Genomic DNA, 15,233 nt, shown 5'->3' with positions numbered 1-15,233 from the left:
GGTTGCCAATGTTCTCCCCAGGCTGAGAGGCCGTATACTGGGGAATGTGAGTGGGAGGGTGCTGTTGTGCTCCTGTGCATGTGGGCTTCCCGTGAGGCAACCATTCAGGCACCGTGGGGACTAGCAAGGCCCTTTCCATCTGCTTCAGCCTGGCTCTTGTAGGCTTCCTACAGGCATCTGGTTGGCCACTGTGGAAAGCAGCAAAATGAACTAGATGGATCTTTGGGTTGCCCTTAATTTCTCCCTGGATAATGGAGCACAATGCCTAATTTTCAGGAGGAAGGGAAGGAAGAGAGAAGGCAGGATTCAGCAGGGAGGAAAGTGAGGGGCTCTTGAAGCCATTCCCGCAGATGGGAGGGCAGGGCCACTCCACTGGCTCTGCTGGGAGACCACTCCATTGGGCCCTTCTCTCCCTCAGCTGTTTCCATTCGAGCTAGCCCTTGGAAAAACTACTTTGTAACATTAAGAATTGGTGCCTGATTGGGTCCCCCCCTTCCCTTTCATGTCATGACTTTTAGATTGTAAGGCCTGCAGTTAAGGACTGCCTTGTCTTTGTTACTGATCTTACATAAGTTACTCTGGGAGCCATTTCAACTGAAAAGCAGGGTAAAAAGGCTTTAAAGAAAGACAAGTGCTGGGGCGCTCAGAACCTGAAGTAAATGAGCCACCCCACCACAAGACATCAGCAAGTTGGTCCTACTAAAGGCTTTAATTCTTCCAGCACTGAAAGGTCACCCACTTCCCAAAGATGAAGCCACAGGGTTGAACTGTTTGCCTTTAAAAAAGCCCAAAACGAGGGACAGCAGAGAAGCTGCTGTGTTCAAAACAGGTGGAGTTGTTTACCACTCACCAGAAACCTAACTAAAGCTGTTTCTATGGGCAGACAGAAATGCACATTTCAGTCTGTGCATGCAGCTCATAGTCCCTGCAAGTTTATGCTCCAGACGGAAGCCTCAAAATGAGGACAAAACTGAATAAGGGAGTTCAGAGAGCTTCTCCTCAGCCTCATCTACACTTTCCAAAGGAAGCAGTCATGGGCCTGTTCAGGTACGATTATTTTAAAAATGTTTCTGGCGCTTTTACATGTAGAGATAACAAAGGAACTAATAGGATTCTGCCTAACTACTGACACCAATTTATTACTACTATTAGCAAGCATTTAGTAATCAAACAGATGGTGCTGTTTATGTCCATCTCCACCCCTGTTCGTCCCTCAAGCCCCTGGCTGTGGGGCTGGAGGCTGTCCACCTCTGTCACTGTGAGCACTACAGGGATGCTCAATGGGTCCTTATTTGCACCCCTCAAATGAGCAGCAGGGCTGCTTGCAGTCAGGAAGTTTCATCTTCAAGTCACGCAACAGCTTAAGACACCAAAGTATAAATTTTATTATGTCAGAGGTGTTACCACAATCCATAAGTTACATGAAAACTAAACCGTTAAGCATTTCCCCTATGTACAAGTCAGTTAACCCACCTGGAACTAAAGGCTGGCTGTTAGTGTACTCTGTATCTGGAATACCTCACCAGAGGGCATTGTGAATGGAGGTGGAGGGGCTGCCTGCCTCTGCCCCTGTGACAATAGGAAAAGCAAAGCTTACTCCCAAGGAAACAACCCATTCAAGCCCACCCACTGAGCTGAAACAAAGAGAGGGGGCAGGGGCAGGAAAGAGCCCCATGCTCCACATGTAGTTTTGGTATTCAAGCCGTGGAGCCAAGCGAACAACCCAGGTGGGATCTCTGGCTCCATTTTACTAGCTAATCTTTTGGAACATTCCTCGTATGCAGATAGGTAGGCATTCATTCATTCATTGTGCATTTGGGTTTAATGGTTCCTTAATTAAATCCGCCATTAGGACTCCACCTGTGTCAATGGAAAAAAGTAGCAGCCCAGTTCAGCAAGTGCCACCATCCCCTTCTGCCAGCCAGTGGCAGCAGAGCGCCGTCCATCTCACATCACGTACCAGGCTGCAATTCCTGTTACAACGGCAACGCAGGCCGCCAGGACCAGCTGGACGGTGGGCTGCTTCAAGAGAGCCAAGGCAAGGTGGCAGGGGCAGCCAGAGCCCTCTGTGCCAGCTGAGCAGGTGGGAGGACATAAGAGCACAGTTAGGTACAGAAAGGGGTGTGGATGAGCAATCAGGGAAGGAGGGAGGCAGCAGACATAGACTCACCTAGTTTTGCTGCATAGTAGGGACACTTGTGCAGATCTCCTTTCCCATCATGCACTGGGAGGCCGCCATCTTGGACTTCTTCTGTTAACAAAGCTCCAATCTTGTCCAATTCCTCAAAAACCTGCAAAGGTGGTCAAAGGCCAGAGCAGCAGTTGCTACCTTCCATGAGCAGGCCCATGCCCATGCTTATCAAAGCCCAGCCCAGAAACCACAAACTTTACTCTGCCTTGGGCTCCAGCCAAATGAGCTTCAGATACCGGCAGCAGGCAAATAAGGGCCCAGCCCAAGCTCAATGAAGCTGAGTCCTTGGGTGTCTCGTGGTGCAGGGGTTTCAGCAAGGCGCTTTCCTTGGGGCCTCTGAAGACTTGCTCTGCCGCTAGGAATGAAACTGCAATGATGCCCTTTGGGGCCAGGGTAAGAAATGGGGCACCTGCCTGGCCGAGACACTGCCTGTGCAGTCCAAGCCTCTTTTGCAGAGCCCTTGGGGCCAGGAATGTGACAACTTGGCCGTTCACAACATGCAGCACCCTGTAACAGGTGCTCAGCCACAACTGTGGCAGCAGATGCCGCCAACTTGTGACCTTTGCACACAGCTGCCGACGTCGCTCGAGTTCGGGAGCCATGGATGACAACGGGGAGCAGGAGGGAGGTGGGGCTCAGCTCATCCCACCACAGGGCGTAGGGGATCCACCCTCTTTGAGAGAACGTGAAGGGCTCCACTGGGCATGCCACACTGGTGAAGGCACCGAGGAGGAATGCTGGCATGCCTCCCTGGCACCCAAAGCCACAGCAGGCAGCTGCTTCCTTCTCCAGGCCAGCATCTCCAGCTCCTCTTTTCAGCAGAACCTGCCTTGGTGTCAAGGGCTCCTTGGAGGCCTCTCTCAGTCTAATCCAGTAGCCAAGTCCAGACACAGACGAAGGGATTCTTTTCAAAGCTTTATTCTTCTTTTACAACTTAACCACTATACTGTTTGCAACTAGATCTGAGCAGCACCGAACCTATGCCCTAAGTTGGAACAGTTGGTCCCCATTTGAAAGGGAATTACTGGCAGACCCCTGAACTTAAGGACTAGGGAGAGTCCCTCCCCTTTTCCCTTGGATCCTCTGGGCGCAGTCGTTGTTTGCGCGCCAACTCGGCACTCCGCCTCCTTTCTGCGCCCTCCATCTGGCGCCGCTCTCTGCGTCTGCGTCACGCGTCCACCAAGTTTGCTATCCGCTCTCTGTTACTCCCTGGACTGCTATCTAAGCTAGGAATGTTGGTGGGAGGAATCTCCGTCAGCTGTTGGCCCTGGGAAAGAGGAGCGCGCTCCCCTCCCAGGAGCGACTGCTCTTCCTCAGAATCAGAACTACTCTGGGATTCTATGGGCTCAGTGTCCACCCTGACACTTGGAAGGGCAGAATCAGCCCAGCAGATGCAGCAGTACTTGCCAAATCCTGGTTCAGAGGCAGAGCGCTCACTGCAGCGAAAATACACGCCCCCTCCTCCCAACAGCCAGTTCCATACCTGCATGTTGAACTCAAAGGCTTTGTTAGCCTCTCTGACAACCGTCTCCTTGGTTCCCTCATCCAGATCCAGGGCATTGAGCCGGGCTCTGTAGAACTGCTTGAATTGCTGGGGATTGGAAACGTTCTCAAAGATGTAGAACTGGATCCCCTCCCCGGTGCTGGGCAGCTTGAGGGCACGCTGGGCCACCTTCTTCAGCACCTGCCCTCCGGACAGGTCCCCCATGTAGCGGGTGTAGGCATGAGCCACAAGCAGCTCGGGCTCCTGCTGGCCCACGTGGTGGATGCGGTCCACATAGCACTGCGTTGCCTCTGAACACTGGATCTTGTCCCGCCAGTCTTCCCCGTAGAAATACTCCAGGTCCTTCTCCAGGGCCTCTGTCCGGTGCAGCTCCAGGGGGAAGTACAGAGGGGTAAAGACTGGCTGGTCCTTGTTGCGCTCCATTTCCTCCTCCAGGGCCGAGTATGTGAAGTAGAGGGCCACAGTGCCCAGCTGCAGAAGGACACGGGGGCCACGAGGGGCCAGCTGTCATTGCACACGCCTGCTTCCCCCGACAACCCGGCATTGCTGCTAGGTTTTATTCTGGTTTTATTGTATACTATGGTTTTAATGTTTTATATAGTTTATATTGTTTTATTGTGTGCTCTTTGGTTTTAATTTTTGTTAAAATTAACAAAATTAAGAGAGCTTCAGCTATTGGGCGGTATAGAAATGAAATGAATAAATAAATATCGTGCGCACCTTTTCTGTCTCACCGAGCAGCCAGGCCAGCCACACTGGAAGCCGTACGCTGGGTCAAACCAAGGCTTTCTACTCTCACAGGCAGCAGCTCTCCAGGGGCTGGAGGGCTTTCCCATCACCAACTGCCTGAACTGGAAGGCCAGGAATGGTGCCCAGGACCTTCTGCATGCAGAGCTGGTGCTATGGCCCCTCCCCAAACATGAGACCCCCGGCGCTCTCCCCACCCCTCACACCCAAAGCCTCTGTGGCTTGCTTCCTTCTTTGTGCCCCACGCTAGCCCAGCCCCACTGCCTGGGGATCTGCTGATGGGGAACAAGCTGGTTGGACAGCAAGCCAATGTCTAGGCTCATTCTAGACAGCCGGGTTGAAGCACAACAGATGCCTGCCCGTCTCTCGCACTGGTCTGCCTCCCCACTGTAAACAGGGTCAAACTGGACACAGGGAGAATAATGACAGGGGAGTTGGTCTGAGGCAAATGATTAGGGCAGCCTCCCTCATCCTAGTACCCTCCAGATGCTTTGGATGACAACACTTTATAATCTTTGCATTTTCATTGAAAATGAAATGAAATGAACTCCTCCAGAGGAGGAGGTGCAAGGAATGCTGATCAAATTTGCAGATGACACCAAATTGGGCGGGATAGCTAATACTTTGGAAGACAGAAACAAAATTCAAAATGATCTGCATAGACTGGAGCGCTGGGCAGAAAACAACAGAATGACATTTCATAGGGATAAATGCCAAGTTCTGCACCTAGGAAAAAGAAACCAAATGCACAGTTACAAGATGGGGGATATGTGGCTCAACCACACTACAAGCGAGAAGGATCTTGGAATTGTTGTCGATCACAAGCTGAATATGAGCCAACAATGTGATGTGGCTGCAAAAAAGGCCAATGCTCTTTTGGGCTGCATTAAAAGAAGCATAGCTTCCAAATCCCAGGAAGTACTAGTTCCCCTCCAGTCAGCACTGGTTAGGCCTCATCTGGAGTACTGTGTCCAGTTCTGGGCACCACACTTTAAGAAGGATGCAGACAAGCTGGAGAGGGTTCAGAGGAGGGCAACAAAGATGATCAGGGGACTGGAAACAAAGCCCTATGAAGAGAGACTGAAAGAACTGGGCATGTTTAGCCTTGAGAAGAGAAGACTGAGGGGAGATATGATAGCGCTCTTCAAGTACTTGAAAGGTTGTCACAGAGAGGAAGGCCAGGATCTCTTCTCGATCATCCCAGAGTGCAGGGTACGGAATAATGGGCTCAAGTGACAGGAAGCCAGATTCTGGCTGAACATCAGGAAAAACTTCCTGACTGTTAGAGCAATACAACAATGGAACCAATTACCTAGGGAGGCAGTGGGCTCTCCCACACTGGAGGCGTTCAAGACGAGGCTGGATAGCCATCTGTCAGGGATGCTCTGACTTGGATTCCTGCATTGAGCAGGGGGTTGGACTCGATGGCCTTGTAGGCCCCTTCCAACCCTACTATTCTATGATTCTATGACATCCCCTCAAGCACACAGCGCGTCAAGGGGAGATCCAAGCCTACTCCGAATAAATAATAATGGCTGGCTCCCGTCAGCCCCAGGCAGCGTGGCCAGTAGGCAAGGGTGGGGGCATCACAGTGCAAGGCATCAGGCGGGGGGAGGGTGGACTGGAGGCTGGGACAGTCCCGGGTGCCATGGGCCTCCCGCCTGTGGCTGCAGTATGCAAGGGAGCCGTCCAAGCCAGCTGCTGCCTTGGCCCTGCCCAGGGAAGGATGGAGCAGCAGCCCTGGAGCTCCTCGTGAACCCCACTGCTGACCCACCACAGGGGAAGCTGTGCAGCAGAAGGCACCCGGCCTCTGTTCCCCAAGGGCTGGGCTGCCCTCCAGGGTGGAGAGGCAGCTAGAGGCGCCCATAGAGCCCCAGCCCCACAGCAAAAGAGCTGCACAGAGCAGGACGCACCTTGAACAGCTCCCTCTTGATGCGCCCTTTCAGGAAATCTTTGACGAACTGAGTGTTCTCAGCACGGTCATGCGACTCCTTGGTCCCTTCTTTGAGCAGCTCAGACAAGTCTGTGGGGCTGTGGAGAGAGAAAGGTGGGTGCCTAACGGGTGTGCCTAAGGGGGGCCGGGTCTGACGTGTGGAGGCATGGATCAGAGGCAGGCCAGGGCATGCTTGAGTCAGCCTGCTCATGGCCACAGACCACAGGCCAATATGCTCCACCACTCTGAAAGCCCCAAGTCTTCTCCTCGGTGAAGGAATGGCACACAGGGAAGCAAGCAGGCAAGTGCGTGCACATGTAGAGACGACACGGCTCTGCAAAATCACTGAGTAACACTGCCATGCCTTTTGCCCCCCAGCCTGCCGGAAGTCCCCTGCCCCAGGCAGAAATGGCCAAGGCCAGGACAGAAGGCACTGCACTCATCCTCAGCAAGCCAACATCTCCTCTCTCTGCCATGTATGTCACCAGCACTCAACAGCCGCCAAAGAGAATAAACCCACCCTCCAGATCCTTTTCCTGCCCCACTTGACTGGCCTACGCAGTTGTCAGGCTGAAGGCACAAGAGACGGGTCTAACCTGGACCAGCTGGAGTCCTCTGATCCAGGAGACAACTGAGGCCCCCGTGACAAGTTCAGAGAGGGCAGTGCTAGGTGGTTTATTCCTGGAGAAGCTTCCTCGCACTAGACACTGAGCGCCAAAAGCCTTTGGTGGATATGCAGGCTGTGCATCCTGAAGGCCCTCTAAGAGATTCTCAAAAGGCTGTGCTGGAGGATGCCCAACTGAGTCAGGAATTGGATGACCTTCGAAGCCAGCAAGGCCAGGGGCTCAGTTCTTGCACATTAAGCCACCCTTTCATCAGCGCAGAATGGAGAGTCCTTTGGCACTAGAAGAAGCTGCCCTGCAACCTGAGGCACCTCTAACTGATGCTTGGCCAAGGAAGGAAATGCCACGACCCGGCAGCTCTGCAAGGGCAAGCCAGTCTGCCTGCAGCAGAGAGCTGGGAGGTCTCCAGGCCTGCTTCCCAATGACAACTGGCTGCCCTCGATAGAGCCAGATGGTTGAAGTGCTACCACTGTGACCTTGTGGTGGACTTGGCTTGGGTCTGCCCTCAGCTCGTGGTTACTTTGCCAGAACCCTGCCTCAGGAGTGGATTTGATTACTGAACTAACACCAGTCAATTCAGCAGCACTTTGCTTAACAGAGGGCACATTCCCCCAGCATAGCAAACACTTGAGGCCGTGCCTGCAAAAGACTGGAGCACGAGAGTGCCACATCTGAGGCAGTAGCAGGAACATCAGACTGTCCCAGTTGGGTATTTTGTGCCAGTTACTCTCACCCAGACATGCTCATGTTCACACAGGAATATTGCACCTAACCATGAGGATAGCATCATCTGCGCACGCGCGCAAGGCGGCAATCGCTGCCTCGGCCTCCAGATGTGGGAGCTGCTCACCTGACGCTGTCATCCTCCTCCGCCTCCTCGTAGGAGAGGTTCTCGGGCTCATCCAGTCCCACTGTCACATCAGACAACATGCTGCAGCTGGCTGATCTGCTGGATGCTTTGCTTAGTCGGCTATTCAGTCTAAATGGCGTGTTCAGAAAGAGGCAGAGTCAGCCACACAGCATGGACAGAATTCCACATTTTCAACATTCAAAGGGGATCCTTATGGACGGAGCAAGCTCAGTGTTCTGTGAATCAGTGGCTAGAGCTGGCCAACTGATGAGAGGCAATAGCCTGATCTGCGAGTGACCCAGCTCACTTAGAAATACAGGATGTCAAGCCTCTCCCCAAAGTGAGGCCTCAGCAGCAGCAGCAGGTTCAACCCCCAGCTTTGATGAATTGATGATTTTTCAGTGAGAGCCACTTCTGACTATGCTCCATGGTCAGGATGGGACCTGCTAGCAGAGAAAAGCAAAGGGCCCAGGTTAATTCAGCAGTTTGACTTGCAACTGCTGAGCAAACCATTCTTCAAATGGCAGCTGCTGAGACAGCAGAAAAAGGGCTAATGATAAGGAAGAGAGAAACCACAACACAGCATTTAACACCAGTCTTTAATTTCTAGGATTTCAGCAACACGCAGCTGCCCCTCTGCCTGGAAGAGTCTCCAAGCAGAGGAGGTTTCAGAGTGAGCCATCAAAACTGCTTCAGACTGTGGGGAAACAGAGAAGGGGGGGATGGACAAAGCTGAATGTGGGCCAGACATCTGCCTTGTTATCAGTTCTGCCAGTCATCATTCTGAGGGAAGCACTGGGCACAAGACATACCCACATGGCCATGAACAATGAGACTGCCACGCACTGCAAGGCTTTCAGACAGAGGCTGAGACATGGGAATAGCTTCTACTCAAGCCAGTGGAAGATGAGGGAGCTGCAGATGGGGTGCCAGTGATTTCAAAGCCCCTCTCACAGGTTGCCACAAGCTGCCCACTGGCACAATTACACAGTGCTGAGCAGCCCCCCACCCCCAGTTGCCCAACCTCCCCCAGGCCCACCCAGGGCTCACTTATGCACCTCTGGCTTGAGGCCAGGATGGAAAACTGCAAAGGGTGGACCCAAGTAGGAGATGATGAGGCCACCTCAACTCCCAAGTCATGCCCTCTTTCAGGAACTGAAATAGTGCCACACTCAATATCTTAATTGACCTCCCCCTGCCCAACGCACACCCACACCGCAAGTCCTCACAGAACCAATCCCCTCTCTTGAGCACAGCTTGATACTCCTGAAGTCCCTGCCGATGCAGTCAGACTCTCCCAAAGCAGGGACAGGCTGCCACGTCCCTGGAGAGCTCCCTTCTAATCCAGCCACACAAGCCTAGCAAGCCACTCACTCAGCTGGGAGCCACAGACAGGCAAGCAGAATGCCCTGGGGCTAACCCAACCAGCAACCTGTGACTGCTCCTCCATCAAAGAGCCATCCCAGGACACCAGTTTCCCAGAAAATCAGTCCTCCAAACCGTGCGGCCTGCTGACAATTCCTTTGCTGGGTTACAGGGGACAGATACATCCACTCCCTTGCAAGCCATTGCTCCCTTCCTTTGCTCAGCTACCTCTCTAAGTACCAGACACTGCTGGAAAGGACACAGCATGGCAGACAGATACATTCTAGTCACGTGATAAACAGAGACAGACGGTTCCCCTGTCAAAGTAAGACATATAAAGTAATTGACTAAATTCCAGTCCAAAATAAAGTGCCCCTCTTCTCTAAAGCAACACACACCCCCCCTCCAAGGCTGGGCAAGGCTGCCACATCTCTAGAGAGCTCCCTTCTAATTCAGCCACACTAGCCTGGCAAGTCACTTGGCCAGAAATCACAGACAGGCAAGCAGCATAGCCCAAGGTTGACCCAACCAGCAGCCTAAACCACTTGGGGTCAGGTGACTGAAGGAATGCCGAACCAGCCTGCCCCGCTTTTAATTGGTGGGGGGGAGAGGAGGCCCATCTTGTCATCCAACCATTAAGGTGGTGTCATGAGATAGAGCCTTCTCTGTGGTGGCACTCCAACCCTGGAACACCTTCCCACAGGGGGTATGCCTGGCCCCAACTTCACCAGTGCCAGGTTAAGACCCTTCTGTTTACCTGGGCATTTATGAGTGGTTAGTTGTTTCATTGTGAAGAGAAAACTCACTGGAAAAGACCCTGATGCTGGGAAAGATTGAAGGCAAAAGGAGAAGGGGACGGCAGAGGATGAGATGGCTAAATAGCATCACCGATGCAATGATTATGAACTTGAGCACGCTCCGGGAGAGAGAGGAGGACAGGAAGGCCTGGCGTGCTGTGGTCCATTGGGTCATGAAGAGTCTGACACGAACGACTGAACAACAAGTTGTTTCATTGGCATCAGTACATATTGATTGTATTCTGTCGCTGCTTTATTGTTGTTTAACACTATTGTTACCTGACCTGGGATTTTTATATATATAGAAATAAATACAATAAAATGCCCCTGAATTGGGGTAGGGGGGGTGCACCTCCTGGTACAGGAGGATTTCAGTCTCTGGAGGGTTGTTGTTGTTCAGTCGTTAAGTCGTGTCCAACTCTTCGTGACCCCATGGACCATAGCACGCCAGGCATCCCTGTCCTCCACTCTCTGCCAGAGTGTGCTCAAGTTCATATTCATTGCATCAGTGATGCTATCTAGCCATCTCATCCTCTGCCATCCCCTTCAATCTTTCCCAGCATCAGGGTCTTTTCCAGGGAGTTGTCTCTTCACATTAGGTGGCCAAAATATTTGAGCTTCAGCTTCAGTATCTGTCCTTCCAATGAGCACTCAGGGTTGATTTCCTTTAGGATGGACTGATTGGACCTCCTTGCAGTCCAGGGGACTCGTAAGAGTCTTCTGCAGCACCACAGTTCGAAAGCATCAATTCTTCGGCGCTCAGCCTTCCTTATAGTCCAGCTCTCACAGCCATACATTACTATTGGGAAAACCATAGCTTTGATTAGACGGACCTTTGTTGGCAAGGTGATGTCTCTGCTTCTTACTATGCTGCCTAGGTTTGCCATAGCTTTCCTCCCAAGGAGCAAGCGTCTTTTAATTTCATGGCTACAGTCACCGTCTGCGGTGATCTTGGAGCCCAAGAAAGTAAAATCTGTCACAGCTTCCATTTCTTCCCCTTCTATATGCTACGAAGTGATGGGGCCAGATGCCATGATCTTAGTTTTTTTAATGCTGAGTTTCAAACCAGCTTTTGCACTCTCCACTTTCACCCTCAACAAGAGGCTCTTTAGATCCTCTTTGCTTTCTGCCATTAGGGTGGTATCTTCTGCGTATCTGAGGTTGTTGATCATTCTCCCAGCAATCTTAATTCCGACCTGTGAGTCATCCAACTCGGCGTTTCTCGTGATGTATTCTGCATATAAGTTAAATAAGCAGGGCGACAATATGCAGCCTTGTCGTACTCCTTTCCCAATTTTGAACCAATCGGTTGTTCCATGTCTGGTTCTTACTGTTGCTTCTTGACCCTCATACAGGTTTCTCAGGAGACAGGTAAGGTGGTCTGGTACTCCCATCTCTTTCAGAATTTACCACAGTTTGTTGTGATCCACACAATCAAAGGCTTTAGCGTAGTCAATGAAGCAGAAATAGACGTTTTTCTGGAATTCTCCTGCTTTCTCCATGATCCAGCAAATGTTGGCAGTTTGATCTCTAGTTCCTCTGCCTCTTCGAAACCCAGCTTGTACTTCCGGTAGTTCTCGGTTCACATGCTGCTGAAGCTGAGCTTGTAGGATATTGAGCTGATATCACCTTGCTGGCATGTGAAATGAGTGCAATTGTGCGGTAGTTTGAACACTCTTTGGCGTTGCCCTTCTTTGGAATTGGAATGTAAACTGACCTTTTCCAGTCTTGCGGCCATTGTTGAGTGTTCCAAATTTGTTGGCATATTGAGTGCAGCACTTTAACAGCATCATCTTTTAGGATTTTAAATAGCTCAGCTGGAAGACTGTCATCTCCACTAGCCTTGTTGTTAGTAATGCTTCCTTAGGCCCACTTGACTTCACTCTCTAGGATGCCCGGCTCATGTTCAGTGACTGCACTATCATGGCTATCAGGGACATTAAGACCTTTCCTGTATAGTTCTTCTGTGTATTCTTTCCACCTCTTCTTAATCTCATCTGCTTCTGTTGGGTCCCTGCCTCCTTTGTCCTTTATCATGCTCGTCTTTGCACAAAACATTCCCTTGATATCGCTGATTTTCTTGAAAAGATCTCTAGTCATTCCCATTCTATTGTTTTCCTCGATTTCTTTGCATCGTTCGTTTAAGAAGGCCTTCTTGTCTCTCCTTGCTATTCTCTGGAACTCTGCATTCAGTTGGGTATATCTTCCCCTTTCTCCCTTGCTTTTCGCTTCCCTTCTTTCTTCAGCTCTTTGTAAAGCCTCATCAGACAGCCACTTTGATTTCTTGCATTTCTTTTTCTTTGGGGTGGATTGAGTTGCTGCCTCCTGAACAATGTTACGGATCTCCGTCCATAGTTCCTCAGGCACTCTGTCTATCAGGTCTAATCCCTGAAATCTATTCCTCACCTCTACCGTGTATTCATAAGGGATATGATTTAGGTCATACCTGTATGGTTTAGTGGTTTTCCTTACATTCTTCAATTTAAGCAGAAATGTTCAAACAAGAAGCTCATGATCTGAGCCACAGTCAGCTCCAGGTCTTGTTTTGACTGACTGTATAGAGCTTCTCCATCTTTGGCTGCAAAGGACATAATCAATCTGATTTCGATATTGACCATCTGGTGATGTCCATGTGTAGAGTCGCCTCTTGTGCTGTTGGAAAAGAGTGTTTGCTATGATCAGCATGTTCTCGCGGCAAAACTCTATTAGCCTTTGTCCTGCTTCATTTTGTACACCAAGGCCATGCTTGCCTGTTATCCCGGTGATTTCTTGACTTCCTACTTTGGCATTCCAATCCCCTATGATGAAAAGGACATCTTTTTTTGGTGCTAGTTCTAGAAGGTGTTGTAGGTCTTCATAGAACCGATCAACCTCAGCTTCTTCGGCATCAGTGGTTGCGGCATAGACTTGAATTACTGTGATGTTGAATGGTTTGCCTTGGATTCGTACTGAGATCATTCTGTTGTTTTTGAGATTGTACCCCAGTACTGCTTTTCCCACCCTTTTACTGACTATGAGTGCTACTCCATTTCTTCTAAGGGATTCTTGCCCACAGTAGTAGATATGATGGTCACCTGAATTATATTCGCCCATGCCTGTCCATTTTAGTTCGCTGATTCCCAAGATGTTCAATCTTGCCATCTCATGTTTGACCACCTCCAGCTTACCTTGATTCATTGACCTTACATTCCAGGTTCCTAAACAATATTGTTCTTTAGCATCAGATTTTCTTTTCACCACCAGACACATCCACAGCTGAGTGTCCTTTTGGCTTTGGCCCAGCTGCTTCACTCTTTCTGGCGCTACTTGGAATTTCCCTCTGCTCTTCCCCAGTAGTATATTGGACACCTTCCGACCTGAGGGGCTCATCTTCCGGCGTCATCTCTTTTAGCCTTGTGATACGTTCCATGGGGTTTTCTTGGCAAGAATCCTGGAGTGGGTTGCCATTTCCTTCTCCAGTGGACCACATTTTGTCAGAACTCTCCGCCATGACCTGTCTGTCTTGGCTGGCCCTGCATGGCATAGCTTATGGCTTCACTGAGTTACGCAAGCCCCTTCGCCACAACAAGTGATCCATGAAGGGGCTCTGGAGGGTTACCCAGGTCCATCCTGGGGCACAACAAGAAGTCAGAAGATGGTTACAGTCAATACACCATGCTGGCCTTTGCCTCCACTGCAAGAAAACCTCATGTTTTCTCACACTTCATAGCTGACAGAAAGATCTATGCACCGCTGCTGGTCCAGACCCTCCCCATTTCCAGATAACGGGCACTAGGCCTTTATTCTATCTGCCAGGTGTTCCAACAGGTACTTTGATCCACCAGGAGCCCCAGTAGCATCCCTCTGATGCGGCTTTCTAGTAACGTCCACTGGCCCCATACAGCTCATGGGGGACAAGCAGGAACCAGCTGCTTGGTCGAGACAGGCAAGCTGCAGCGGAAGCATACGGGCCGAGGTTTTGGGAAGGGTTGTTGTCACAAGCAGTTTAGCTGCATTTTGAGGGCTCTGACATACTCTGGTTCAGCTTCTGAGCCAGTCTGGTCTTGTAGCCAAGAGAGACAGACCAAGCCAGGGGGCTATGTACCAGGCCTCAGGGCTAATCCTGCCTGGGCAGGGCCAAGCGCTTAGGAGTTGCCAGAGCCCATTGAGGAAGAAGCCACGACAGTTAATGCACCCACCATACCCAGAACACCAGCTGATGGGTTGGGGCCAACCATGGGAGGGTTGCTGCCCTCGTGCCTTCCTTGTGACCCTGCCACAGGGCACCTGGTTGGCCACGGCGGAAAATGGGGTGGGGGAGAGTGGATCAGAGGTGCTGGACTGCAATTCCCATTGGCCCAGCCATTGTGGACAATGGTAAGGGCTGATGAGAGTTTATTCATTTATTATTTATTAATCTCATTTCTATACTGCCCAATAGCCGAAGCTCTCTTGAAGGCCAGAACGTCTGGAGAGCCACCAGGGGCCCACCCCTGGGGCAGAAAGTCACTCTCTCCCAGGGTAACCTACCTTACAGGGCTGCTGTGAGGATAAAATGGGGGGCGGAGAGGCCTTGGGCTCCGAAGAGCGGGGGAGGGCAGGCCCCGAGGCCTTCACGGGCGGGTGTGCAGCAGAACCCGCGCCTTCGCGGCAGGCCCGGAGCGCCGCCCCGCTTGGCGCAGCCCGCGGTCGGCGGGGGGCAGAGGCAGGGAAGGCCGGGCTCCGGGGAAGGCCGCGGGGGGTGGGGTGCAGCCGGGGCGCTCTGCGCACGCTCGGGGGCACTTCGGCCGGCGGCCACGCCCTCCCACCGCACTCGTCACCTCAGAGGCTGCCGCCGCCTCTCCTCTCGGCCGCGTCGCTCCGGCTCCGGCTCCCCTCACGGCGGCACTTCCGGCCAGCTCCTCCTCAGGACTGAAGCGACGCGGCCAGGGCCAGCCCCTCCCCCTGTCACGTGGACAACGTCCGTTGAATATGCAGGGAGGAGGGGCCGGCCAGCCCATCAGCGCGCGTCCTGTTTGTGACGTCGCGGACCCGACGCTTTGGGGCGGGGCTGCTTCTGGCCCCGCCTCTCCGCGCTGAGCACTCGCGGCCGGCACCACACCTTAGAGTCGGACACGACTGGTTGGGGACACCTTTTACCTTTTTTTAAGTGTGCCTGGAGTTGCAGCTTTGCCGATTAGCACTGATATTGACATCCATTAAGCACTCAGATGGTGCGTGGTTATGACTCCATGCTTTTAATGC

The 15,233-nt window shown here is 51.8% G+C and overlaps 1 protein-coding gene across 6 annotated transcripts; it reads right to left on the bottom strand.

Annotated features, from left to right (window-relative positions):
* Positions 1–1,051: 1,051 nt before the first annotated feature.
* HMOX2 (heme oxygenase 2) lies at positions 1,052–14,907 on the bottom strand. 6 transcript variants are annotated; one of them, XM_084818001.1, is made up of 6 exons: positions 14,520–14,907; positions 7,849–7,977; positions 6,356–6,473; positions 3,675–4,166; positions 2,171–2,291; positions 1,052–2,075 (listed from the first exon to the last, which is right to left on the bottom strand). In XM_084818001.1, the coding sequence occupies exons 2-6, from the start codon at positions 7,926–7,928 to the stop codon at positions 1,948–1,950; spliced, it is 939 nt and encodes a 312-aa protein (XP_084674127.1). In that variant the 5' UTR covers positions 7,929–7,977; positions 14,520–14,907; the 3' UTR covers positions 1,052–1,947. The 6 variants fall into 6 exon arrangements, with proteins under 6 accessions (XP_084674127.1, XP_084674128.1, XP_084674126.1 ...); XM_084818002.1 differs by having other exon boundaries at positions 14,810–14,907; XM_084818000.1 differs by lacking the exons at positions 7,849–7,977; positions 14,520–14,907 and having other exon boundaries at positions 6,356–6,677.
* Positions 14,908–15,233: the final 326 nt, after the last annotated feature.

Source organism: Heloderma suspectum, chromosome 12 (genome assembly GCF_057233095.1).
Source record: "Heloderma suspectum isolate Gila_16-S chromosome 12, 16-S_ref, whole genome shotgun sequence".
NCBI classification, from domain to species: Eukaryota; Metazoa; Chordata; class Lepidosauria; order Squamata; family Helodermatidae; genus Heloderma; species Heloderma suspectum.
This window is presented reverse-complemented; position numbering and strand designations above follow the sequence as displayed.

Bases quoted from the DNA above. Each gene is read 5' to 3' on its own strand.
- HMOX2 (XM_084818003.1), bottom strand. From the start codon at position 6,586: ATGAGCAGGCTGACTCAAGCATGCCCTGGCCTGCCTCTGATCCATGCC. The intron at 4,167-6,355 runs GTGCGTCCTGCT...GTCCTTCTGCAG, and splicing joins TCAAGAGGGAGCTGTTCAAG to CTGGGCACTGTGGCCCTCTA.